Source organism: Prionailurus viverrinus, chromosome E2 (genome assembly GCF_022837055.1).
Source record: "Prionailurus viverrinus isolate Anna chromosome E2, UM_Priviv_1.0, whole genome shotgun sequence".
In the NCBI taxonomy this organism is placed as follows: Eukaryota; Metazoa; Chordata; class Mammalia; order Carnivora; family Felidae; genus Prionailurus; species Prionailurus viverrinus.
In genome coordinates, this window is record NC_062575.1 from 27,912,929 (window position 1) to 27,940,030 (window position 27,102).

At 51.9% G+C, this 27,102-nt stretch overlaps 2 protein-coding genes across 2 annotated transcripts; one reads left to right on the forward strand and one right to left on the reverse strand.

Moving 5' to 3' along the window:
- Positions 1-10,493: 10,493 nt before the first annotated feature.
- USB1 (U6 snRNA biogenesis phosphodiesterase 1) lies at positions 10,494-21,013 on the reverse strand. Its single transcript, XM_047836705.1, has 7 exons — positions 20,858-21,013; positions 19,840-20,006; positions 17,574-17,757; positions 14,826-14,879; positions 13,923-14,028; positions 12,623-12,706; positions 10,494-11,579 (listed from the first exon to the last, which is right to left on the reverse strand). Exons 1-7 carry the CDS (start codon positions 20,959-20,961, stop codon positions 11,475-11,477), a joined length of 804 nt encoding a protein of 267 aa, XP_047692661.1. The 5' UTR covers positions 20,962-21,013; the 3' UTR covers positions 10,494-11,474.
- A 105-nt stretch (positions 21,014-21,118) lies between these two features.
- ZNF319 (zinc finger protein 319) lies at positions 21,119-26,137 on the forward strand. Its single transcript, XM_047834130.1, has 2 exons — positions 21,119-22,030; positions 24,016-26,137. The coding sequence occupies exon 2, from the start codon at positions 24,268-24,270 to the stop codon at positions 26,023-26,025; it is 1,758 nt and encodes a 585-aa protein (XP_047690086.1). The 5' UTR covers positions 21,119-22,030; positions 24,016-24,267; the 3' UTR covers positions 26,026-26,137.
- Positions 26,138-27,102: the final 965 nt, after the last annotated feature.

Below are 27,102 nucleotides of genomic sequence, written 5' to 3' on the forward strand. Positions count from 1 at the left end.
TCGCCTTCTGTAGCCAGGGTCACATCGAGGGCACTGAAGTTGAGAACAGCCCACTTGGGTTTCTTGTAGTTGGCTAGTCACTGATCGGGAAGCCCATGATGAGATTATCCAGGGACAAGGTGAATGGCTTCAGTGGCAATGAATAGGTGATTCTGTTGTTGAATCTAACCTCTTGAGCCAGGTGATAGATTTCTGGGGATGGTACCCCAAAAGTGGCAAACGTCTCCCCAAAAAGTCGTGAGGTCCTGGATGGAACATAGGCCCAGTTCTGTAGTTGTTTTTGTGACCTCACCTTCCCTGGAACTGAGCTCACCTATGGGGGGATCTGCAATGTTATGAATACCTCTTGTTCTTACAGTAAGAGTGAGGTGACCCTGAGGGAGGGGGTGATTGTTTTAGAGGTAATTTAAGAATGCAAGGAGATTGTAGGAAATAGAGTAAGATGAAGAGATTGGTAAGATCAGGAAGGTAGCAAGGCGCCTGGGTGGCTCAGTCGGTTGAGCGGTTGAGCGTCTGACTTCAGCTCAGGTCAGGATCTCATGGTTGGTGAGTTTGAGCCCCACCTCGGGCTCTGTGCTGACAGCTTGGAGCCTGGAGCTTCTTCAGATTCTGTGTCTCCCTCTCTCTCTGCCCCTCCCCCACTCATTCTCTCTCTCTCTCAAAAAATAAATAAATAAACATTTTAAAAAATTAAAAAAAAAAAATCGGCAAGGTAGCAAGATCTGGCCCAGTTGGCAGGTAACACGCAATAAGCTTGGGTTCCCCAGAAAAAATCAGAATCATCGGGAATTAGACAGTGGTCATAGAAATAATTATCTGGTCACTGAGGATAACCAAAGCATGCTAATTTTGAGGATGAGGAAAAAGATGTGTCTGGAGGTGGTTTATGGTGGTTGGGCTCCCTCTGAGAAACTAGGTAAGAGGAGCATTGGGGACATTTTCTTTCATATGAGGGATCTCCAGGGAACCCTGTAGTGGCTGAGGCGGAGGTTATGTTGGACTCAGTGATGGCTAGGTAAGTGTGACAATGAATGTACATTCTCAAAAAGGGGCCCGTGGTAAAACTACAATGGAAAGGACAGGACCCTTGTGAGGACAGACTGGAGCAGGTGTGGGGTTTTCTCAGAATGCCTAGTTGCAAGGTTTAAAATGGTGGCGGGGGAGGGGCACCTGGGTGGCTCAGTCAGTAAGCTTCAGACTCTTGGTTTCCTCTGGGGTGATGGGCTAAGGTCATGATGATGCCAGGCCCTGTGTCAGCCTGGGGCCTGCTTGGAATTCTCTCTCTAACCCTCTCTCTGTGCTCCTCCCCTGCTCACGCTGTCTCTCCCTCAAAATAAATACATAAACAAACTTTAAAAAAAAATTTTTTTTTTTTTTGAATTTTTTTTTTCAACGTTTATTTATTTTTGGGACAGAGAGAGACAGAGCATGAACGGGGGAGGGGCAGAGAGAGAGGGAGACACAGAATCGGAAACAGGCTCCAGGCTCTGAGCCATCAGCCCAGAGCCCGACGCGGGGCTCGAACTCACGGACCGCGAGATCGTGACCTGGCTGAAGTCGGACGCTTAACCGACTGCGCCACCCAGGCGCCCCCAAATTTTTTTTTTTAATTGCCACACCTTTATGGTTTTTCCAGGCTTATGTTTCCGGCCGTTGAGGTAAGGGGCAAGTGCTTGGTCAAAATAAAAGCCAAACAGTCCAAACCACTGTTTGTCTACTATATCCTGTATTTTGTCCCTTTCCATGTGAGCTGTGTTGTTTAAACCACACACAATGATTCAAGAGATAAACTTGGGGCCTGTGGAGCAGACGTCTTGGTATTTCCAAAGTCCACCTGAATGGCTAAAATATCCAATTCTTCCCCATCCAATTCTTTCTGAGTCTGAAGCTGTCCTTTGGGCCATGTGGATTTCTTTCATGATTTCCTTAGGAGTCATCCTAAAATAGTTTTCTCTCTCACAAGGGAAGGTGAATAATCCTACCAGGGATCTAGGTGCTCAAAGAGGATACAAGGGTGTAGTCCCAAGGCCTGGAGACTGCTTGGATTTCTTGGGCGGTCAGGGAGGAGACTGCTGATTTAGCATACTTATCAGTCAATCTATTTCCTTAGGTCTCCTCTGAATTTTCTTTTTTTTTTTTTTTCTTTTTTTTTTTCTTTTTTTTTTAAAAATTTTTTTTTTCAACTTTTATTTATTTTTGGGACAGAGAGAGACAGAGCATGAACAGGGGAGGGGCAGAGAGAGAGGGAGACACAGAATCGGAAACAGGCTCCAGGCTCTGAGCCATCAGCCCAGAGCCCGACGCGGGGCTCGAACTCACGGACCGCGAGATCGTGACCTGGCTGAAGTCGGACGCTTAACTGACTGCGCCACCCAGGCGCCCCTCCTCTGAATTTTCTGTACAGTGTCCCTCAGTTTTTACCATAGTAATCTGCTGGGATAATAACAATGCCTCTAGGGGTGCCTGGGTGGCTCAGTCGGTAAGCGTCAGCCTTCAGCTCAGGTCATGATCTCATGGTTTGTGAGTTTGAGCCCTGTGTCAGGCTCTGTGCCAACAGCTCAGAGCCTGGAGCCTGCTTCAGATTCTGTGTCTCCCTCTCTCTCTGCCCCTCCCCTGCTTGCACTCTGTGTGTCTCTCTCTCTCACTCTTAAAAACAAATAAACATTAAAAAAAAACAACCTAAAAAACAATGCCTTTAGAAGTCCTGCTATTTGGGGTCCATTTTTGACTGGGGTATTGGCTGCTGTCAGGAGTCCCGTCTGTTTTGCATACCTGAATCATGTATTACCCCAAGGGCATAGCAGCCATAAGTATATGTTAACCTTTATTCCTTCTGCTCTTATGCAAGCCACAGTAAGAGCAATTAACTCAGCAACCTGGGCTGATCTGACATTTGGCAGGGCTCAGTATTCTAGAGGTTTATGTTGATCAGTGATTGCATATCCAGACTAGAAGGCCACATCCTCCTTCCAGAGGTAGGAGCCATCGAAATGAAGAGTAAGGTCAATGTGTGTGGGGGGCGGGGATGGGCGGGGGGGTGGGGGGTTCTGATTAATCTCACCTAGGATGGGACCAGGGACTAGTGTTAAAGACACCATCTTGAGGCATCTCATTAGTGGGTAAGGGAAGAAAGGTGGCAGGGTTTTGATGGTGATGTTTGGTGATGTGAGAGAGAGAGAATAGTAAGATTTCATAAGAGGTAAGTCAAGATGCAGAAAAGTACTATGTGTTTTCATCAAGCAATAGGGTCTGTGCAGTAGGAGGAACATGTATGTCGAGCAGATGAGCTAATGCTAAATCAGAGGTAGGTCGGACAAACTTGATGGTTGTAGCCACGGCTCATAGGCAAGGTGGATATGTCTTAGTCACTGGGTCGAGGTCTTCCATGGCCATTATGCTTTTTGGACAACACTCCGAGAGCATGACCCTTTTGTTCATGCACAAAGAAAATGGCAGGGAGTAATTGGTAAGCCTAAAGGTGGGAAATGAAAGTAGAGAGAGAATCCTATCCAAAAGCATCTTTGGATAGGGGGCCCCAGACTTCTGGGTCTGAGGATGACTCCTTAGTCATGACATAGAAGGGTGAGGCAATCATAGAGAAGGTAGGTATATCTGCATCCTACAATATCCCACAAGACCCAAAATACCTATCAGTTGTCGTCCTCTTTCAGGGAGAGGAAAATGTCGCATAGGGGAGCCTTGGTCTGTGAAGATAGTTTTTACCCTACAGCTGAAACACCATGACCCAGATGTCAGACACACAAAGAGCATAGCTGAAGTTTGTCTTTAGCCACTTTGTGGCCCTTTCTTGCTAATGCCTTAAGAAGGTAACTGTCAGGACGTCGAAGGAAGTCATCTACATACTGGATTAAGGTGGAGTCTTCTGGGAATTTTATTCCCTCAAACTGCCATGTGGGGTGTGTGAGAAGTACTAGGAGCCTCCGCAAAGCCTTGGGGCACAACCGTCCAGGTACATTGGTGGTTATTTCCCGGGTGAAGGCACACAAGTATCGGATTCCTTACGAAGGGGAATTCTAAACAAGGCGGAACACAAATTGAAGACTGAAATATTAGGGGTTGGAAGGAATAGCAGACAGGATAGTGTTAGGATTAGGAACCAAGACAAATCTGGGTTTAACTGTTTTATTGACAGATCTTGGATCTTGGGCTGATAGTTTTGCCTATTTGGTTTGTTTGTTTTTTTTTAATGGCCCAATTGGGAGTATTACATGGATTAGAAGTGGGGATTAGAAGTTTTTTTTTGTCTAATAAACCTTGGATTATTGGGTGGGGACCCTCATGTCCTTCTAGCTTTAAGTGATATTGAGGAATCCTGGGGAGGGGCATGGAAAGATCTATTTCTACTTTAAGGGGTTCTGTATCTATATGCATCCCTATTAGTGGAGTTTTGTGGGGTTTTTTGGTTTTTGTTTTCGTTTTTTTCCATAAAGAAGAAGGAATCCTGTCTAATAGTTGATTTAAATAGTCAGTGACATAGGTATTAGTTGAAGGGGGCAAAGGACCCCAGGGAAGTCAGACACAGCTATTAGGGGACATAGACGTGAAGGGGAGGAGTCAGGGAGCTGTAGGAGGAGTCCTTCCAGCGCAGGATAAACTTTTATATCCCACCTCATGAGAAGATTCCTTCCTAACAGCCTTCGCGGCCGCAGAACTGAGAAGAAAGTAATGCTGAGCTTTAAGAGGTCCCATGGAAATATTAAGGGGTTGAGACAGAGACAGTTTATGAGGTAAATTATCAAAACTCACCATTGGTAAAGTTTGGTGACTCCGAGGAAGGGGGGCAGGGGACAATGTGGTGCTAAGGGCAGAATGTGTTGCCATGGGGGGGTCAATGAGAAGTGTGGTGGGTGCCCTTTAACGTGGAGGGTTATTTCTCCTTGTGAGTTTGGTGGCAGTTGAGGGCACTGGAGGAGAGTCCAGCGTTTTCTGGTGAGGAAGGGACTTGGGCTTTTTCCCTCCTCTTGAAGCCTGGCACTCCCAGACCCAACATCCTTTTTTCTTACAATTTCAGCAAGCGTTTTGATCAAAGGGAGATCCTGATTTCAGAATTTGCTGTAGATTTAAAATTTCAGGTCCTCCTGGCTGTTTTAACTGTACTACCATAAGCTTGCTTTCTGGATTTCCCAGTGTTTTTGAACTAGTATGTTCTTAATGCTGGGCTAATGTCTGGCACTTACACACGTCTGCCTTTTACCAGTTAATATTATTTTTCTGGAATGTGTCATGGAGCTCTAGTCTGAGACCATTTCCAAAGCTTGTGGCCAGAGCTGAGGCTGTTTGGAAAGGCGGGTCCAGCCCCGAGTACTCTTTCCATGTTGTCTCTGATTGATGGTGATCATTAGGCACATTTAGTTTCTTTGTTTATAACTTTGAATACATGACCAATCAGTTTTGGCGAGAGAGACCTGAGGGGTGGCTTCTAGTAATTTTTCTTTCCTCATTTTCTAGTGGGATTAGGGGTAGTCTGAGACCCTTGATGGCCTTCAGGTAGGGTGTTCCTTTGGCCTTTCCAAACCGAGGGGTGGCATCCGCCAGGCCAAAAGATAGGTGGATAAGTTGATGTAAACCAGGGAATCTGGAGAGCATGCTCCCAGAACAATCCTAAAGTATTCAACACATCTTTTCCTTTTCTTTTGGGAATTAAGAGAGTCCTTGACGATGACAGATGACATGTTAATTCTGAGATAAAGGTTTAAATTGGTTGCACCCTGCCTTCCTCCGTAAGAGATGGGGGTGCACCTTACAGTTACAGGGCATTGAAGGACTGGGGTGGTCTTGGTGAAGAACATTTTGGGAGAGCATGATGGATATGAAGGAGAACTAGGAGGGGAAAATGGCGGTGCTGTGAGGAGTTCTAGGGGGTTTACCGAATCAGAACAAATTTTCTGAAGACATTGTTTAAGAAGTTCTATAGTTTGAATGAGGTTTGAATCACTTAGTTGCTATTCAGCTTCATACAAGTGAACAAAGCAGACCATTGTGCATCAGAGACTTTTGTTCCTTTTTGCCCTAGGGCTCCCCTTAGGTGGACTAATTTGGTCCTGTCCCAAGAGCCCCCCAGAGGGCCCATTGTAGCTCAAGAGAGTTTTTAGTAAAGTTTTGCTAATGAGAAAGAAAGTGGACAGTATTCCGCTGTACAAGCATATAGTCAGCAGGAGTTTGAGGAGAGGTTTCAGTTGGTTGAAAAGCTCCCATATTCTTCTTCTTCTTCTTTTTTTTTTTTTAAACATTTATTCATTTTTTTGAGAGACAGAGAGAGAGAAAGAGAGAGAGTGAGCAGGCATTTGGGGGCAGAGAGAGAGACACACACACACAGAATCCGAAGCAGGCTCCAGGCTCTGAGCTGTCAGCACAGAGCCTGATGTGGGGCTTGAACTCACAAACCGTGAGATCATGGCCTGAGCCAAAGTCGACTGCTCAGCTGAGTCACCCAGGTGCCCCTTCTTCTTCTTCTTCTTCTTCTTCTTCTTTTTTTAATGTTTGTTTATTTTTAGAGAGGGAGAGAAAGCATGAGTGAGGGAGGGGTAGAGAGAGAAGCAGAGACAGAGTCCCAAGCAGACTCTGTGCTGTCAGTGCAGAGCCCAACGCAGGGCTTGATCCCACAAACTGTGAGATCATGACCTGAGCCAAAACCGAGTTGGACGCTTAACTGACTGGGCCACCCAGCTGCCCCAAAAGCTCCTATGTTCTTGATTAATGAACTTTATACTTATGAACAGAAATCCCTGGGATTCTAACCCAGCCTCTGTTCCTTACAGAATCTAGCCTTTTATAATCAGAAAAGCCTAGGACTAACCCAGCCTCTGTTTACCCAGGACTCTAACCCAGCTTCTAGAGTTTATTCAGAATCCTGAGAATCAAAATCTGTCCTCCCCCTTCAGGGGACGTTTATCTGGAGTGGTGGATTCTAGAGTAGGATTCATCATCGAATACCCAAACCAGCAAACAGACTGGAGACAAAAGGTCTCTGTGTGTACCACGAAGCCTAGTTGTCATGTCTAAGAGTCCAATGGTAGTTCAGATTTGGGTCACAGCGCCAAAAACCATTAAAGAGAAACAGAATTGGATAGAAGTTAAAGCAGTGAAGATAGATTTTACTGAAAAACAAACAGACAAACAAAACCAACAAAACAAACTATTGCAATAGGGGAAGAGACTTCAGTATAGACCTGGGCTCAATTCCCAATACAACCAGAACAAGGCAGAATTTATAACCAAAGAGCAAGTGGGGAGGGGGGCATTGGTGGATGGAAAATTACTAAAAGGAGACATTAAGTCTGGGGTGGGTTCTGGCTGAGGCAGGCCAGGCCAAGATCAGATATCACCGGGGGGGGGGGGGGGGGTGGGGGGTGGGTAGTGGGGATGGGGAGTTTGATCAGATTATCAAGGGTGGGGATTTCTCACTAAACTGATTTTGCAGGTTTCTTGCTAAAACTAGATTCTAGCAGGAAGTACACATAAAGGCCTTAGTTCTTCAGGGAAAAGGCTGGGACAATTGTGTCCATTTCTACTCCCTTTTCTATGGGATCCCTCCTTTGAGAAATGGATTTCTAAATGGTTTTAAAAGTTGAAGTATAGTTAATGACACAATGTTATATTAGCTTCAGGTGTAGTGATTCAGCGGGTCTATACATGTACTATGCTCTAAATTTCTAAAGTTTTTACTCTGAAATGTATAGTGGTCGTCAGAAATGGACAACAGGCTTATTCTTGGTTTAACTGAATGCATTGCAATCTTTCACTGTATTTATTGCCAATCAACCAATTAAAAAAGAAGGGTTAGAGGGGCACCTGGCTGGCTCAGTAGATAGAGCATGCAACTCACATTGTAAGTTCAAGCCTCATGTTGGGTGTAGAGATTACTTAAAAAAAAAAAAAGTCTTTAAAAAAATAAAAGAGTTTGAGTTTAGGAAGTTCTTAGTAAAGAGAGGGGCCCAAGAACCATCTTAGAAGCCAGACAGCTTGGTCATTGTTTTTTCTCTGTTGGAGGTTCCTCTCCTGGGGTAAATCCTACTTAAGGAGGAGGCATCCCTTGTGACTAGACCTTGAAGCTCCTGATATTTGGATTCTGGCCCCTACAGGCACCTCTGGGCTTACAGGTGGGTTTGTCCTTCTATCCATGACATGGGTCTGTGGTTCCGTCAGATCTGGCCAGCACCCAAGACCTGAGGGGACTGGCAGGACAGACCCATGTGGGCCCTAGCCTTCAGTCACCCAGCTTTTTTTTTTTTTTAATGTTTATTTTTGAGAGAGAGAGAGACAGAGTGTGAGCAGATGAGGGGCAGAGAGAGACACACATACATAATCCAAAGCAGACTCCAGGCTCTGAACTGTCAGCACAGAGCCTGATGCAGAGCTCGAACTCACCAACCAACAAGATCATGATCTGATCTGAAGTTGGATGCTTAACCAACAGAGCCACCCAGGCACCCCCAGTCACCCAGCTTTAAACATTACCCACGTTTTGCTAATATCATTTCATCTAGAACCTCCCCCTACTCCTTTTGTTTTCTTGGAAACTTTTGAATTAAAGCACAGACATGTGGTTTCATAGCACAGTTTCACTGTGAGACCCTGAGGTGCTGTGAGGGTCTCAAACAGCTGGGGATTAGAAGCCAGGCCTGAGGGCTGCCCAAGCACTAATTTACCAGGCAATCTTCAGCGAGCTGTTTCCCCTCTTTGGGTTTGCCTCCTCGTTTGTACAAGGAAGGTTCTGGCTCAGGTAGTGGCTGTGGTCCCTCAAAAAGGCAAGGTGCTGTGGGTTGGAACAAGGCCCAGGCCCCCACCACCCCCAACCCCACCCACCGTGGGCCCTTCAGGCTCCTGGTACCAAGAGAAGGAATAAACAAACAAGCCGAGGTAATTTCCCTCTTCCTTGGAAACAAAGCTGGGGTGGTCTGGAGAGGCGTGTGGAGAGAGCCAAGAGTGCCAGGTGGAAATGGGCCAAGGAGGCCTCGATGATCACTTCCCTGCCCTGCAGGGAACATCTGAGGACACCGAGGCCAGATGTGTTGATTTTGCACTCTCTCTGGTGTGATAAAAGCCCCATCAAGAGCAATCTCTCTATTCCGAGCCAGCCTGGGGAGGGGTGGCCCCCGGCCTGTGCCGGTCTCGTCTTCTGTCTTCGAAGCACATCTCCTCTTATGGAAGAGCCCCAGCTGCTTCTGCACTGTCAGCGGAGCGCTGGTGAGCGGGCGGCTCCAGCAGGCACACTCAGTGTCTGGGCTCCCGCCAAGCCCCTGACGCCCAGCCTTCTGCCCAGCCTCCTGCCCGGCCTGCCGACCCTCCCCCCTCAGTGAGTCTCCTACTTCCTTCCTCTGCCACCACCTGCCATTCCCCACTGAAGAGCCCTTTATTGATCTTGGCCCATTTCTCAAAGTTGCCCTACTGTAATTCCATCCGGGCCACATCCTCCCCTGGGACCAGCCCAGCCAGTCCTCTTGGGTTTGTTAATGGTGGTGGGGCTCTCCTGGGGAGAGCCAGTGCCCAAGATGGGGGAAAATCAGGTGGTCTGTGCCCACAGAGCCTGCCTTGAAAGAGGCTGGCTTCCACGTTGAAATCAGAACGTGCAGGAAACCGGGTGACTCTGCTTGCACTTCCCAGTCTGACAAGTGCGAAGTCGGGAGTGGGGATCCTGCTCTGCACACCCTGCTTGCCCCATCACCCTAAGCATCCAGACACAGAGCCGGTAGCGGTAAGTGCTGGCTGCACAGCAAATTCGCTGTGTTCCTTGCATGCCAGGAAGATGCCTGGCTGCTTCTGCCTCTCCAGTGTGACCTCAAAATCCAGCACTGACTGAGCAGTCGGAGTTGAATCAGCAGATCAGTGCAGTGGGGTTGGGGAATCACAGGATGGGATTTCCTGCGTGTCTGGGCACTGAGGGGGAACTTGCCTTGGAAAGTCCGGAGGTGCAGGAGGCAGAGCGGGAGCCAGAGTGACAGGTCCCCTTGCCTCAGGCCTGGGGTGGTGGTGGCGGGGGGGGGGGGGGGGGGGGGCGGGCAGTGGGTTGTATGCACAGGGAGAGCAGTCCTGACCAGGAGCCCCAGGGCAGAATCGAGGTCAGGGTGGACCAGCGGTAAGACATTTAACCTGTTTCTCTGTCCAAGTGGAAGAGTCATTCCTCCCCATCTTACTTTTCCGGGTTGTCACTGGGAGAACAGATGACATGACCCTAGAAAGGGCTGCATTAACAGCGGTGTCAGGTCTCAATGTCACTGACGAGGGGTGGCCGCCCCCACCACAGGCCAAGCCCTGGGCCGGATGTGGTTTGTGCTACTTGTAGGCCCAGCAGGCCGGGTGACCCCACTGTCGTTTGACTGAGGCTCTGTCAATGCCTCTCACAGCCACCTTAGCAGTCATAACGGATTTCCAAGAGTCCCTCCACACCATGAAGCAGGCTGGGGAAGGTGGGGGCAGAGGAAAGTCCTCTTTTCACCTAGTTGAACAGAAGCAGTCCCAGACAAAAGCCAAAATTAAAATTGCAATTTTCATTTGTTGAACATAATTTAAGACTACCACATAAAAATATCTCTTTACCCATCACCAAAGATCCAGGTGACAACCAGGGAGGACTGGCCTTTTGCTCTGGTGAAGGCTTGATGAAAAATAAAGGCCCTGGGTGCCCCCTGACGCCACCTCCACGGCCCCCTCGGAACGCCTGCAGCCCACAGCAGGCAGCTGAAGGCAGCGGAAAGAACTTTGGGGGAAGGCGCCTCTCTGCCTCTTTGGGAAAGCTGATGAGAAGCCAGAGGTCACAGAGCGTTGGAGGCCTGGCTTAGAGCCACCAGCCAGGCCAAAATGAAACATCTGCTCACGTCTCCCCAGGCACCTGGCTGGGGGCGAGTGGGAGGCAGGAATGGAGAAAACCGATGTAGAACCACAAATTAGCACTCTGTACCTTGGCCCTGAAATGCCCTCTGCTGGCACAGGAGGGGTGAGACTAAAAATAAATAAATAAATAAAAGTGACACGCCTCGAGGAGGGAGGGTGACAGACCCATTCAAGCACCTGTGTCTAGCTTGAGTGGGGAAGAGCCAGGATATGATGGTTTTAAAAGCCCTGGTGGCGGCCAAGGGCATCAAAATCCAAACAGCTGAAGGGGGAAGGGTGTGGGAGAGGGGCCATTTGTTGGAGGGGCTGCAGTGGGGATTCCGGCTGAGTCTGGGCGGGCTCATCGGGTCACCCTACTTTCTTTTGTGCGGGGCAGGTCCACAGACCTAGAACTAGGAGGCCCAGGCTGCCCTCTACTGGTGGTTCCTGACAATGACCACACGTACCAGCGCTGGACCTGCGACCCAGAAGGGCCAGGAGAGAACCAGCCCCCAGGGACCTGGGCACCCAGAGACCGCAGCCAGGCCCCCCAGTGGGAGGCTGGGAGCGTCCCCATGGACTGGAGCAGGCTCTTCCATCTCCACCCAGCCTGCAGAGGGGCCTGGGACGAGGGCCTCTGGTGCTCACTTCAAAGGCATCGAGAAGAACTTGTGCCCAGACTTGCAGCGGACCTGCTCGGCGTACACACGAAGCACCATCTCGGAGTCTTCAAACTCGTCCACAATTGTCTTCCACCGGGAGCCGAGAAAAGACAGTTACGTTAAAGGGAACCGGGGACCCAGAGGGCACTGGAAGCCAGACCAGCCTACTCAAATCCTTCAGAGGTTGGGCCCGGTGGAGGGAGACTGAGGGCCGTGCAGGCTCTAGGCTCTGCGCTTCGGTAATCTCGTGAGGTCAGTCCTATCGCCCCAACTTGGCACAGGAGGAAAAGGGTGCTCAGAGCCCCGGATTATGAACCCAGTAGAACTGGAATTGGGGTCGGATCTGCTGGAGCCTGAAACCAGGGCTGTTTGCCCCCACAGCATGATTAGGCCAAGGGCAGAGGTGGCTGCTTGACGATGGCCCAGGGGCTGTATCCCTCCTGCACATGCTTTGTTTGGCTTGCGACATGTTTTTTTTAAAAAAATACACATTAGTTCCACATAAAAATCTGGACTTCTGGCCTCCCTTGAAAAACAAGTGCTAGCAACACTATGTCCGCATTCCCACATGACAGCCCTTCCCCGCTCTCTCCTCTGCCGGAGGTGGTGTATCAGCAACTCTGAAGGCACCGACGGCAAAGTGAGATACATCACCTACTTATCAAAATACGAAAGCTCCCCGGGTGGACGTTCCCTACGCCTGGCACGTTTCACTCATTTCCAACATGAGCCAGGCCCCTGTGGGCACCCAAGCCCTTGGCCTCTGGGTGAGGGGCAAGGACTTCGGGAGAGGCTTCTGGCATTCTCTCAGACCAGTGTTCTAGGGTCGTGCTTCTCAAATTTTAACGTGCACACAAATGCCTAGACATCTTGTTCAAAGGCAATTCTGATTTCTTAGGTCTGGGTTGGGGCCAGAGAGTCTGGATTGCTAACCGGCTCCCAGGTGCTGCAGCCACGGGACTGCCCTTCAAGCAGCAAGGAAAGGTGAGGAGGCCCCCTCCCCAGTCAGCTATTTCTAGGGATTCTGGTTGGCATGCCTAACCCTCAGGGCCCGTCAGCTCCCCTGCCACTCCCGGCACGCATCCCGTCACCCTCTCAGCACCCTCTGTGCTCCCGTAGCGGTAATTCACCTGCAGCTCCCGCAGGCACTGCCCTTCCAGCTGGAGACGCGCGTCACCCACACACCAGGCCAGACTGATGTGGAAGGAGGGGTCCTGTGGAGGAATAGCAGGGAGTAGGCGGTCACCCGGATGCCTTGGCAGGTCCGGACGTGACCATAGGTCTGTCACAGTGTTGTCACAGGATCCCTGCTGGATCCCTGGCCTGCTTCATGAGAGACCAGACCCTCAGTGTTGATCCCAAGCACCCTCTGCTGATAGAGAAAACAGCCTGGGGCTGGCGCTTGCTATGAGCTGAATTGTGTCCCCCCCCCCCCCCATCCCCAAGTCATATGTTGAAGCCTTAACCCCCAATGTAATGGCATTTGGAGGTGGGGCCTTTGGGAGATAATTAGGTTTAGAGGAGGGTATCAAAATGAGGTGCTCATGATGGGGTTCATGCCTGTGTGAGAGCAGAAAGCTGGCTTCCTCTCTTTCCTTTGTATGAGGACAAAGGGAGCAGACAGCTGTCTGCAAGTTGGGAAGAGAGTCCACACCAGAAATGGACCATGATGGCACCTTGATCGTGGACTTCTAGGCTCCAGAATTGTGAGAAAATAAATTTCTGTTGTTTAAACCATTCCATTTACAGTGTTTTGTTATGGTGACCTCAGCTGACTAAGACAGTCCTGTTCTGAGAGGCTTTCCTTTACACAGAGTCATTAGATCTGGGACATGGAAGAGAACGCAGGCTCCAGCTCTTTTTTCTGTCTAAAGATTTCAATAGGTGACATACTTTCTAAGATGAAATGACAAAAACTAAAATGTCTAAAGTTATAACTAATAATCTCCACTGACACTCATGCTCCTATACGTCAGGATGGTTTTAAAAGACTGTATCAAACCCTTCAAAAACCTGATACTCCATTTGGAGTTCAAGTACCCCTGGAGGGCACAGGGCGAGGGGCAGGAAGGCCTGTGAAGCTACAACTCTTCCTGGTGTGTCAGTTTTACTAAAAAAAATTTGGGAGAATTACTACTTCTTAAAAAATAGATAAACACGGATCCATATGGAGTACAATGGGTAAGTCTTGTGCATATCTGAGATATAACAAAGATTTGTAAGAAATGTTGGACTTTCCATGGGCTGCACCTGATTACACCTCAGACCCCTCAACCCCCCCAGAGGTGTGTCCCCTGAAGACTGGCATTCGGGACGCTTCACATGGGCCAGTTCTGGAGGGCTTGCTTCAGTTTGCCTCCAACAAGGGCTTCTTTAAGGATGGTTTTATTCCAGTTCTAGGTGGGCTGGTGGAGAAGAAAAGGCTGTTACCTGGTAGAAAGTGGTGAGGTCAAATTCCTCCATGACTCTGTCTACCTCTGAAACCAGGTCCAGGAACTGGGCATGCCCTGAGGTGACCTCGAGCCCAACAAACGTCCTGGGGAAGGCAGAAGTGGAGACAACACCGGCATGAGATGCAGCCTCTGAGAACATAAACCATCCCCGCTGGGGCAGAGGATGTGAGAGAAAGCAGTTAGGTCGGGGCCACAGGTTCTTGCCCCATCTCCTGGCTGGCTCTTTCCTCTGTCTGTAACCCTCCCCCAGGGTCTCACAACCCTTCAGGACCGCCTTCATCTCCCCCTGCCATGTCTACAACCCCCAAGCTTCTGTGGCCCTGCTCTCCGCCATCGCATCACTCCTGAGTCTGGACCCTTGGCTCTTGGGTGCCAGCTACCCTCCCCTCAGCTCTCAACATGCTCTCATCTTTAAAAACCCTCCTGTGAGCCTATATCTTCAGCCACCCCCCTCCTGGCCTCAGTAAAACTTATTAGTTGACTTGCCTACTGTCACTATCTCTAATCCATTACCTCCCAGCTTCAACCCACTCCACCACTTACGGAACACGGTTGGCTCATTCAAGCTTCATGACTGCCCACTGATGGATGTATCAAGGACAGGCGTGTGACAGTGTGGAAATGAGAGGTCACGGAGGTGAAGGTATGAGCTAAACGTTCAACTGGAGACAGAGCTGGGCAGGGGCCCAGGTTTTCTTCCAGTGGCAGGCTTTTGTTCACTTTACCAAGATGTTTTTCTCTACCTCTGTCCCTCCCCTCACGTTCCTCTAGTTATTTTTCTTAATGAAAGGTTCAGATTTGGGAACAGATGCTTTTATAGTCATAGAGTTGGTTAAAGCATAAACAAAGAAAAAATTGGGGCAGACAAGGCCAGACCCACCTTGTTTTCTCTTGGTTGGTATAGATCTTTACCCGGTTGGCAATAAAGAAGAATCTGGAATTTAGAAGAGGAAAGACCACATTTCAGAAAGAATAATTTTAAAAAATCAGAAAAAATTTATATTTAAAAAAGAGAATTTTGAAAATACAGTTAATTCATCTCACACTTCATTTTGTTACCCTGTTATACAGATGATATAACTGAACACTAAAATATTAGAGCAAGATAAGACCTTACATGATCACCCAGTTAAAGTTAACACATAGCTTCACTCAGATGCTAGCAAAAATTTTATCTTATTTATTTTTAAAAGATTTTAATTTTTTTTTTTTTATTTGAGAGAGAGAGCATGCATGCAAGTAGGGGAGAGGGGCAGGGAGAGAGAGAGAGAGAGAGAGAGAGAGAGAGAGAGAGACAGAATCCCAAGCAGGTTCCACTCTCAGCATGGACCCCAACTCGGGGCTTGGTCCCACCACTCTGGGATCATGACCTGAGCTGAAATCCAGAGTTGGATGCTCAACTGACTGTGCCACGCGGGCACCCTTAAGATTTTATTTTTAAGTAATCTCTACATCCAATGTGGGGCTTGAACTCACAACCCTGAGATCAAGAGTCAACTGAGCCAGTGAGGCACCCCAATATATCTTTTTGAAATTATCAAATATATTTTATTTATTTATTATTATTAAAAAATTTTTAATGTTTATTTATTTTTATTTTTGAGAGAGAGGGAGAGAGAGAGAAATACACAGGATCTGGAGTGGGCTCTGCAATGACAGCAGAGAGCCTAATGTGCAGCTTGAACTCACTACCCATGAGATCATGACCTGAGCCGAAGTCTGACGCTTAACAGACTGAGCCACCCAGGTGCTCCTTTTTTATTTCTTTAAAGTAATCTCTACACTCAACATGAGGCTTGAACTCACACGAAGTAGGAAACGCCATGCACCGGCAGGTGAGCATCAGGGGGAGCCAACTCAGTGATCTAGGCGCTATTATCTGGTCCCAAAATAAGCAAGAGGATAACGTACATCTGTGCCCCCTCAGGGACCATTATCTCTTGTAATGGCCCTTGGGCCAAGTTTCCAGAGGTCCCAGAAAGGGAGTTGTCCAGTCAAAGAACCACCGCATGCAGGGAAGCCCAGGGCCACGGCTTCTTGCCAGAAGTTTCGTTCACTCACAGTCTTCACAGCCCAGATGCAGGGTGCCAACAGGTCATTTTTACCACGAGTAACATGGCCCCAAACACAGCTGACATTCCACCTTTATCCAGAGAACAGAGCTGGAAGCAGGGGAACGGAAGCATTCTCACGGAGAAGGGGAAAGGGTTTTGTTAACTGTACTCACAAATGGAGAGCATGTTAGCCAAGTCGGACCAATCAAAGTCATTCCCGTGACTTTTGCTGAAGCCATTAGAAAAAAGGGCAGTCTCCCCAGGCTGGTAGACCAGCAGCCCCAAGTTGCCGGTAGCCTTCTTTGCCTTTGTGAGAATGAAGCCCAACGTGGAGAGGGCCTGAGCTAAGAGATGGTGACAGTCAGGTGCCATCTGACATCTGCTGGTCACCCCAATCCACGCATACATGAAGCCAGCACTATTTTCAGCTTTTTAGTTATAACAGCCTATAAATTCCCCCTCCCCCTCCAGTTTAAGCCACTTTGGGTTGGATTTCTGGTACCTGTGACCAAGAGAGTAGTGACTAATATACATATTGCTCAATAAATTTGGTGGCGACAATAAAAAAGGTCAGGGGAGGGAGTCGAATGAGGCAGAGAGAGGAGTTTTAGTTCTGATTCTCAGGCTGACCTCCTCCCTTCCTCTTCTGGCCCTCAGAAAGGGCTGAACCAAATGGGCAGTTCCCTACCTGGGCAGAGTGCATCTATGGAATCCCTGGGCCTAAGGCCTCCTGCACTGTGGGAGTGAGGCTTGCGCTAGATTTCTGTGCTTCTCTCGCCCATCTACACAACGAGGCTTTTGGTTAACACTTCATTTAAGAAAGGCTCTGCAAATAAAACCACCACTTGGATGGCTTCTTAGGCTCCTTCCAGAACCAACATTTAGAGGATCCCTCTCTCCTCCTGTTCATTGGCTCAGCAAACATCCACTTGATGCCTACAGTCAGCAGAGCACCTGGAGGAGAGATGCAGGAGATTCAGAGGGAAATCGCATTCCTGGGCCTGCGGGCGCTTGGCTCCATAGAGGGAAATGGACATGGCAATGACTGGGTATGAATGAAATAAGCACAAGGGTATGCGCCGCCACAGCATGGGATGATCCCTGGGACTGAGGAACTCTGGGGGAGACGCCAAATCGCGGAGCCCCAGTGAAGGAGCAGGGCTTTGAGCTGCCCAAGGGTAGGAGGAAAGGCTCTCTGGTAACAAGAGGAGAGAGATATGAAAAGGTGAGGAAGAAAACGTCTTAGGCTGGCAGACAAAACCGGAGGCAGGGTTCAGTTCTGATCCTTCGCCAAGTGCCATGCTGCTCACAGGTCCCCTTGGAGGGAGCCACTACCGCTCCTGTGACCTGCCCACAGGTAAGGACTCGAGTTTTCCAGAACTTAGGTCACATGCCCAAGGTTGCTCACGATGAGGCATATGGCAGGCAGCTCCAGGAGATGTGCAGCGTTCTAACCTTTACGTCTGGCCTGCCGGCTGGGGTAGTACCCCCCACACCTGCCCCCCACAGGAGCTGAGGACAGGAAGAGGAGCGTGGAGAGGAGGTGAGAGGCAGATGAAACACTGGGCACTCACCCCTGGAAGGAGGCCATGCGGTCTTTCAGAGCCTGCACGAAGGGGAGGATCCAGTGATGCCGCAGAACCACGCTCTGGGACAGGCTGAGGTGGAACGCCTCCATCCGAACCAGCCGGGGGACGTAAGTCTGTGCGCGGGGCAGCAACATGTCGAGCAGGTCCAGGAACTCCTCCTTGGCTTCATCTGGAGGGAAGAGCGGATAGGGTGGGCCATTCTCTTAGCCAGGGTGGTGTGACTGAATGAAGAATCCCAGAAGGCAGAGGAAGGCCTTTGTTACTCTGCGTTTTAGGAGGAAATGACTTTGAGAGCAGCTTAGCTGTATGTATTTTAATAAAACTTTAATATAATTTAATGGTTAAGGAAGTAATACACATATGCCCACTGTAAAGAATTTAAGTGAAAAAGGAAATATGCAGGGGTGCCTGGGTGGCTCAGTCGGTTAAGTGGTAGACTTAATTTTGGCTCAGGTCACGATCTCACAGTTTGTGAGTTCGAGCCCCGCATTGGGCTCTGTGCTGACAGCTCAGAACCTGGAGCCTGCTTCGGATTCTGTGTCTCCCTCTCTTTTTGTCCCTCCCCCACTCATGCTCTCTCTCTCTCTCAAAAATACACAAATATTAAAAATAACTAAATTACAAATATGTATGTTACAAAATTGTGTGTTGTAAAATGTACACTCTCAAGAACAGAAATTTTATTTTATTTATTTAAAGCATTTTTCTTTCTTTTTTAGTAATCTCAATGAGGGGCTTGAACTCACAACCCCAAGATTGAGCTGCGTGCTCTTCTGACAGAGCCAGCCAGGTGCCCCAAGGACAGAAATTTTAAGAGATGAGAAAAAAAGGAATATGTAAAGAGGTTCTAATATTTTTCTTCCAAATGGATCATCTTGACCTCTCCCCCAAGGGGAATATACCCCACTTTCAAGATCACTACCCTAGGTATCCAGACTGCCAAACCTGGATGCCTATCTCCCCAGGCTTTAATTTTATTTTAAATGCTTATTTTTGAGAGAGAGAGAGAGAGAGAGAGAGAGAGAGAGAGAGAATGAGCAGGGAGAGAGGGAGAGAGAGAATCCCAAGAAGGCTCTGCACTGTCAACACAGAGCCCAACGCAGGGCTCGAACTCATGAACTGTGAGATCATGACCTGAGCCGAAGTTGATGCCTAACCGACTGAGCCAGCCAGGGGCCCCTCCCCAGCCTTTTCTCAGTGTATGTACTAATGTATGTATTTTATTTGTTGAAAAGATGACAGTGTACCATTCAAACTGTTCTTCCACTGGCTTTCTTCATATAACATGATATGCTGGATGGCCTTCCTCTCAGCGCAGAGGGCAAGCTCATGATTATAGCCCCATAGTTAATCCATAATCACAAACAGCACTTTTTATCAGGCCTCCTATTAAATGTTTAGAATCTCCTGATAAACACTTGGAATGCTCCTAATTTTTCACAAAGACAAACATCACTACAATGACCACCATTGTATGTTCACTTTTTTTTTTTTTAATCAAATGTATGACTAGAGCTGCATGGTTAACAGTCTGCTCACACCCAGTGCGTTACTTGATTTGTCCAAATGGCCTGCTGAGTAGGCAGTATAGGAATCATTCTCATTCTGTGGATGGGGAAATGGAGGTTCTAAGAGTTGACCTGATCTAATGCAAAATACTAAGAGCCATCACTTACTCTGTGTATGGTGCTAAGAGCCTGACATAAACGATCTGATTCAATCTTCACAAAAGTCCTAGGAGATACGTGTTCCCCATTTTAGAGATGAGGAAACTGAGGTTCTAAGAAGTCCAATAGCTTACTAAAGGGTACCCAGAGCAGTGGGTAGTAAAGGAAGGTCTGACTCCAAAGCCTGGGCATTTTTTGCCTGTCATTCACTCATGAGGGCTGGGAGGAGAGGGGGACGTGACCCCAGCACATCTAGGGCCCTCTTAGAAATAAACTGCCAGCTGCAGCCACACTCTGGGATGGCCTTCACACTCTGTCCTAGACCCTCCCTTGGTCACCTCCTCATGAGTGAGAAAACATACCCAGGGTTAATAAAAAATATTTCAGGCAATGAATTTGAAACTGAAACCAAGTTTACAGAAAAATTCCCCAATTCTTGAAACTTGTTCTCTCTCTGCTAAGTCCATCTCTCTCCTACCATCAATGTCAGAGGTTTCTGGTTTCTTCCTTCTGGTTGGGGCCAGCTTCCTCCCATCAAGAGGCACCTATCAGTCTCAGCCACTCGTCTTTTACACGCTACTCACACGGCACATAGACGTGGGTGGCCCAGTTGCCCCGCTCGTGGGGGAACGTGCGCACCCGGCCCCCATGTTTTGCACTGTCATCTTCAGGCCCCTCTTCGGTGCCCAGGAACATGTGCAGCACACTGTCAGGTACTGGCAACCTCTGGCTGGGAAGGGGGCTCTGGGCACTGCAAGAGAAAAAAGGAAAACGAGCACATTTATCCTCCTAGAATTCTCTACCGCTGTACATATAAAAGTTGTAACCCCTTATACGGGATGACTGTGTGCACCTACTTCCCACCAGGTGCTGTAAGCAGCTTCCAGATAACCACAGAGCTCTTTCCCCAGGGCTGTCTCACGGGTCGCTCACCAACCCCAGGAGGCGGACTTTAGCTGGGAGCATGGTTTCCATGGGAGACAAGTGGGCAGGCAGCAGTGTGTGGTTCAGAGGTCACATTCCCTAACTGGACAAGACTGAACTGCAGTAGCACTTCTTAGCTTTGGGGTCTTGAACAGGTCATGTGCACTGTGTGGGCCTCAGTTTCCTCATCGGTGAAGTGTACCTGATAAAGCTATCGTGACATCAACCCAGATACTGCTTGAAAGGCGCTTTTCAAAGCACCAGGCATGGCACTTGAGAACTGAACCTCCACGAAATAAAGGCTTCGACGGTTTTGTTCACTGCCGAATGTCCCAGTCCCGAGCCTGGCCCCGAGCGGGTGCTCAATGAGTATTTACTGGATGAAAGAAAACACTCTCCGAATGAGGAAACAGACCCAGGGGTGGTGTTGTGGTGCACCCCAGAGGCGGTGGCTGGACCCGAGCGCATGTTACCTGCCTCCTAATCTTGGCCTAGCCAGGAGGGGGCACTCTGGGGCTTTGTCCAGGGCTGTCCACTGGATCCTCCTTTCCCGCTGCTTCTCTTGTCCTATCCTGGAGAGCCGCCCCGCACCATCGCCCCTTCTCCCCAGACGCTCGGGTCCCGTCGGGGTGTCGCGCTAACCAGCACCCTCCCTCAAAAGACTTCTTCGCTCCTTACCGAGGGCAGCTTCCAGCCCCCGGCCGCGCCTGGGCCCCGGCCTTGGCCTCATCCTCATCCTCCGAGCTGCTGCTGCTGTAGCCCACCAGGGGCGCCGCACTCATTGGGCCTCCTCCAAGACCAGAGGCCGACTCAGCGATCACTCGCACCCGGAATTCCGCTGCGCCGGAAGTGCCCTCCAGGGGCGGGGGCCGGGTTAGCACCGCCTCGGGGCGGGGCCTGGAGGGGCGGGGTCCGGCGGGACTCGGGCGAGACTCTACCACCGACACCACGCTGCCTGCCCGATTGCAGCGCCTGGACCGCTACCTGGAGCCTCCCGGAACCCCACCCCCCAGCCTTCGTGTGCCCATTTCACAGATCGCTCTGGGCCCTGACCTCTCTGTCCGTTGCTCTGTCTGCAGCCATCCGCGACCAGACCTCCCAGCCACGGACGGCCCCTGGGTCAGCGGTCAGTGCCCTAGATCCAACGGAGATGGGATCAGAGGTCCGGGAGCGCCCTCCTCAAGCGGGTCCAAAGGCCGAGCTCCAGGGACCCGTCCCCTAAGAGCAAGCTGAGCAGTCAGTGGCGGGTCAGTTCCAGAAGATCAGAGGGTCTAGGAGGCCTCTCTTCTCAGGTGCTGGCGTCGGGCCCCCGGTCGGGCCGCTGGAGCCTCCTTCCCCTGAGGCCAAACAGGTTGGTCGGAAGAGAGCGCCCTCCCTGGGTCGGCTGAGGAGTGCCGACCGGGTAACTGGAGAGCCACCTCGCACGCCTGACTGTCCGACCCAGCCTGGCCGCGGGGTCCCCAGCAGGGGGCGGCCTCGCTCCGCGCCGCCCGCTCCTCCCGCAGCCGCCGCCGCCCCGGCTGCCGCTCCTCCCCCGGCCCCGCCTCCCTGGCCCCCGCGCCGCCCGCCTGTCCGCCGGTCTCTGCAAGGCCGTCGGTCCGTCCGTCCGCCCTCCCGGCGCTCCTCCGCCCTGGCCCCGCTATCCCGGCCGCGCACGTCGCTTCCTCGGTCCCGGCCACCGCTAGCTGGTTCCCCGCCCCCGGGCCGGCCGCCGCCGCCGCTACTCGAGGCCGGGGATTGGCAGTGCGCGTAGGCCGCGCCGCCGCCGCTGGAGCCGGAATAAAGGGGCAGCCGAGAGAGCAGCCGGACGCCACTCGCCCCGCGCCTGACCCCGCGGGCGGCCTGGAGCAGGTGAGCAGCCGGGGCGCCTGGGGCTGCGTCTGGGGGCTACTCCCGTGCCCGCCGCACCCCTTTCCCAGCCAGTCCGCCCGCCCCCCCCCCACTCCCCCCCCACCTCCGGCCCGACCCGGCGGCCTCCTGGGCCTCTGGGCGCGTTGCTACTAACCGGGCCCAGTCTGCGGCCCTGGGGCCTTCCTCGGGCTCAATCGCCCTCGGGGCCGGCGCTCTGGCCGTAGCGGCCTGGCCATTCTCGGTGAGGGCTGACAGGAGGCAGCCCAGCCGGGCGGGTAGCAGTGCCCGCGGTGGGGAGGTGATCGCCTTTCATTCGGTTTCCCAGGGAGGAGGAAGGGCTGGCTTGGGACGCAGGTGGGGGGCCTCCCTTTGCCTCCTTTACACTCGTCTCTCGTCTTTGCGGAATTATCAGGCCTCCCCGCTGTACCTTCCTGGAAAGGGCAGGGGTGGGCAGTGCAGCTGGGGGCCCAGGACCGGGGATCCTGGTTCTGGCAACCATTCATAACGGAAAAATAAAATCATCTGGGTTGGCGCATCCGGACCTAGACTGCGCTCAAAGTAGCCCCACTCCCCACTTTCCTGGGGGAGGCTTCCTACCTGCTTGCTCATGCAACCTGCTGCGTCGACCCGGAGCAGCGACTCCCTTTCCTTCTTTCCTTCCCGGAAGATGCTGTGGATGACAGTTTTTCCCCTGATTCTTATGTTTCTTTGGCAGAACAGTTAGCAGCAGGGCTGGCCTGTGAAGGCACCCCCCCCCCTTTTTTTTTCTACTCTTTCCCTCAGGAGAAAACTTAGAAACTTTTTGATGTTTGAGGCAGAGGAGCTGAAAACCTGAAAGTGGGTTGCCTGTAATTCTAAAAGTTCTTCCCTCTCACTGTTGTTACCTTATGCTGCCACAAAGTGGTGAGTTAGAGATTTGCCTGGGCTGGGTGGTCTTTACCTTCCACTGATAACCCAAAATGTTATGGACTTGGAGCAAGGGAACAGGGCTGTCTCTGGAAAGGTTGTCTTTTCCAGGTTGTCCTGGAGAGAGGAGAAATGCTCTGTGGTTAGCATGCTACTTCCCACATTGTAGAGGCAAACTTCTAATTGCTTACCTTTTCCTCTAGGCCTTGGTATTGTCAGATTCAGAGGATTTAGGAGTTTTTTGGTGCTCAGGCAGATAACTAGAGTGGGGGCATATTCTGTGGAGACCTCCAGGCTGGGTGGGTCTACAGCCCTATCATCTACCCCCCATCTTACAGTGGCTAAGGTCTCTGCCAGGCCAACCAGACTGTTGTATGGAGAAAGAACAGGCATATGGTCAGGATAGAGGGCCTGGGGAATACTTGAGAAGGATGTGGTTCAGTCCCTCACAAAAGAAGGTTTTTGAGATGTTCCTCGGTTCCTGTAGCTGTTTTAAATAGTGACTGTGAGGCTGTTTGCTGTTGGGCCCTCAGATCTGGGAGGCCTGGTTCTCTGTTCCGGCAGGCTATTATCTTGAGCACCAATGTCCTGGGTTGAGATTGAGGGCTCTCAGGAGCTGGAAGGCCTCAGGGAGTCCTGCACCAGTGCGTTTCTGCTTTTATCTAATATATTGGGCTTCCAAGTAAGAATCTATTTGAAAAAAAAAAAATAGAAAAAGTTATGCTGCTAAAATTATTTTGGCTTAATGGGTCAGTCTTCCCCTCCCTCTTCCTTTGGAGCATGAGCAGAATTTATGACTTCTTGTATTATGGGAAGATCATCCCAGCCCCTTATCTGTGAGACAGCTGACTGAAGAGGGCTGGTCATAGGCTGGGGAGCTGGGAGGCTCTCTGCTGGAGGAGCTGAGCTGCCAGCAGACTTCTGTGGACTTGTGTGAAGACAGCACATCTTCCAGCCCTGAACCTCTATCCCTTCCCTGATGTGGCAATGGTGTGGCAAGTGCAGGCAGAACAGGGAGAGGGCCCAGGGACCAGCTGTGTATCTCTGCCTTGAGCTCACGATTTTTCTCTTCTCTACAGAACCAATCATCGGGGAAGGGCAGAGCCTTTCTGGCATTGCTGGCACCCTGCCTTGAAGAGCCCCCTGTCCTGCAGGCAGAGCCTTGTAATTTATCTTGGTTAATGACTTGGGCGGTCTGACCAGTCCCTCTTCCGTGCCTTGTCTGAGGTTTTTGTCCATACCTGATCCTAGGCAGCTTCTGTCTGGGTTGGATCACCTTAAGTGGGAAACTGAAGCCATTACTCTCCAAACCCTGTTTCATCCTCCCAAGCATGTCGGAAAGCTGGCAGCAGCCACCGCAGACGCAGCCACAGCAGCCTCAGCCACCACAGCCTCAGCACCATGCAGAACCGCCGCCGGCCCTGGCTGAGCACGCGCTGCCCCCAGGCTCAGCTGAGAACCCCCTGGGCTGTGCTGTCTATGGCATCCTCCTGCAGCCCGACCCGGGCCTCCAGCCCCCGCAGCACGCGCCCCTGCAGGCAGCTGGTGAGCCGGGCCCCAAGTGCGGTGTGTGCGGTCACGACCTGGCACACCTGTCCAGCCCGCATGAGCACCAGTGCCTGGCGGGCCACGACCGCTCGTTTCAGTGCACGCAGTGCCTCAAGATTTTCCATCAGGCTACCGACCTGCTGGAACATCAGTGCGTGCAGGCCGAACAGAAGCCTTTTGTCTGTGGCGTCTGCAAGATGGGCTTCTCGCTGCTCACCTCGCTGGCACAGCACCACAGCGCGCACAGCGGCACCGGTGGCCTCGTGAAATGTTCCATCTGCGAGAAGACCTACAAGCCCGCCGAGGCCGCTGAGCCCGCAGCCACCGCTGCGTCTGCGCTGCCGCCGGCAGCCGCGCCGCCCGCCGTGGCTCCCGCCGAACAGGCCGACAAGCCCTACAGCTGCTCCATCTGCCAGAAGCCCTTCAAGCACCTGTCGGAGCTGTCGCGGCACGAGCGAATCCACACGGGCGAGAAGCCGTACAAGTGCACGCTGTGCGACAAGAGCTTCAGCCAGTCGTCCCACCTGGTGCACCACAAGCGCACGCACAGCTCCGAGCGGCCCTACAAGTGCGCGGTGTGCGAGAAGACCTTCAAGCACCGCTCCCACCTGGTGCGCCACATGTACGCACACTCGGGCGAGCATCACCTGTTCCGCTGCAACGTGTGCGAGCTGCACTTCAAGGAGTCCTCGGAGCTGCTGCAGCACCCGTGCACGCCGAGCGGGGAGCGGCCCTTCCGCTGTGGCGAGTGCCAGAAGGCCTTCAAGCGGCCGTCGGACCTGCGGCAGCACGAGCGCACGCACAGCGCGGAGCGTCCCTTCAAGTGCGATCTGTGCCCGATGGGCTTCAAGCAGCAGTATGCGCTGATGCGGCACCGGCGCACACACAAGACGGAGGAGCCCTTCAAGTGCGGCCTGTGCGAGAAGGGCTTCGGGCAGCCCAGCCACCTGCTCTACCACCAGCACGTGCACACCCTCGAGACCCTCTTCAAGTGCCCCGTGTGCCAGAAGGGCTTCGACCAGTCGGCCGAGCTGCTGCGGCACAAGTGCCTGCCGGGCGCGGCCGAGCGGCCCTTCAAGTGCCCCGTGTGCAACAAGGCTTATAAGCGGGCGTCGGCCCTGCAGAAGCACCAGCTGGCCCACTGCTCGGCAGCCGAGAAGCCTCTGCGCTGCACTCTGTGCGAGCGCCGCTTCTTCTCATCCTCGGAGTTTGTGCAGCACCGCTGTGACCCAGCCCGCGAGAAGCCACTCAAGTGCCCGGACTGCGAGAAGCGCTTCAAGTACGCGTCAGACCTGCAGCGGCACCGGCGGGTGCACACGGGAGAGAAGCCCTACAAGTGCCCCAATTGTGATAAGGCCTTCAAGCAGCGGGAGCATCTCAACAAGCACCAGGGTGTGCACGCCCGCGAGCAGCAGTTCAAGTGTGTGTGGTGCGGCGAGCGCTTCCTGGACGTGGCCCTACTGCAGGAGCACAGCGCGCAGCACAGCGCGGCGGCTGCGGCTGCGGAGGGCGCCTACCAGGTAGCCGCCTGCCTGCCCTGAGTGAGCGCCTTGGCCCCCATCCTGTCCCCGCCCAGACTCCTCGCATTGAGCCCTCTACCTGGCCCGTGGTCTGAGGCCCTGGGCCTTGAGTGACCCTGAGGACAGATGGCACTGGGCAGCCAGGGGGTGGGGGTGGGGGAGTGGGGACCTGGAAGTGGGGGAGCCAGATTGCTGGGGCTGGTCCTGATCCCACAAACCTCTTTCCCATTACAAGATTCCTTTTCTTGAGAGCCATCGGCCTCTCTTGTCTCTGGCGGCCTGGAACCAGGCTGGAAGTCAAGTGGCCTGTCTCTACCCTGCGGAGGGATTGGTGCCAGCCCAACCTTCCCAAACTTTTCAGCCTAATTATAAACCAGATAGTTTCTAGGAAGGAGGATGGCCATCGTAGGGCTTGGGAGAAGGGCCAGACCCCATAGGTGGGTTGGATGTAGGGCATCCTCCTTCAAGTTGCTGTTTGAGGGAGAAGGCCAGCTTTGTGATATGGTCCTGGGGACCAGGAGGTGAGCCACAGGCCTGTCGGTCTGCTCCAGCTAGGGGTGATGTGCCCTTCTGGTTTCTGATTGTGAGACATAACAGGAGGGCTGCATGTCTGTGAGCTGGGTCTGCCTGGAGAGAACTGGCCCGGCCCAAAGGGAGGAGGCAGAGAAGTTCTCCTGTGACACATTCAGCCAGGGACAGTGCCATCCACAGGGAAAGGAGGAAAGGCAGCTTTTGTACTGAGGGCTAATCCTGCTGTTCGAGAAGTGCCCCTTCCTACCTTTGCAGCATAGTTCCAAGCTCTGGGGAATTTGTTCTCGGCCAGACAGGACCGCTGATGTGAAAGGAGGGGATTGTTAGACCACCTTGGTGCCTGGGAGGAAGCAGGGCCAAGTGCATGATCTTACCAGTGGATGCAGACAAGTGTCCTCCCCCTTGAAGGTGTGAACCAAAGTGTCAAGGGCATAGCCCCAATCAGCTTGCCTTTGCTCTGCTTCTGGGCCAAGACCAGGCCTGGGCACCGAGGGTGGGGGAGGTGAAAGGACTCTGATCCCACAGTGCTCTCCCAGCCCGTGGGCACCCTCCCCATCAGTCTGGCTG

Bases quoted from the DNA above. Each gene is read 5' to 3' on its own strand.
- USB1 (XM_047836705.1), bottom strand. From the start codon at position 20,961: ATGAGTGCGGCGCCCCTGGTGGGCTACAGCAGCAGCAGCTCGGAGGAT. The intron at 20,007-20,857 runs GTAAGGAGCGAA...TTTCTCTTGCAG, and splicing joins GGGGCTGGAAGCTGCCCTCG to TGCCCAGAGCCCCCTTCCCA. The intron at 12,707-13,922 runs GTAACAGCCTTT...ATTCCTCCACAG, and splicing joins ACCTCACCACTTTCTACCAG to GACCCCTCCTTCCACATCAG.
- ZNF319 (XM_047834130.1), top strand. From the start codon at position 24,268: ATGTCGGAAAGCTGGCAGCAGCCACCGCAGACGCAGCCACAGCAGCCT.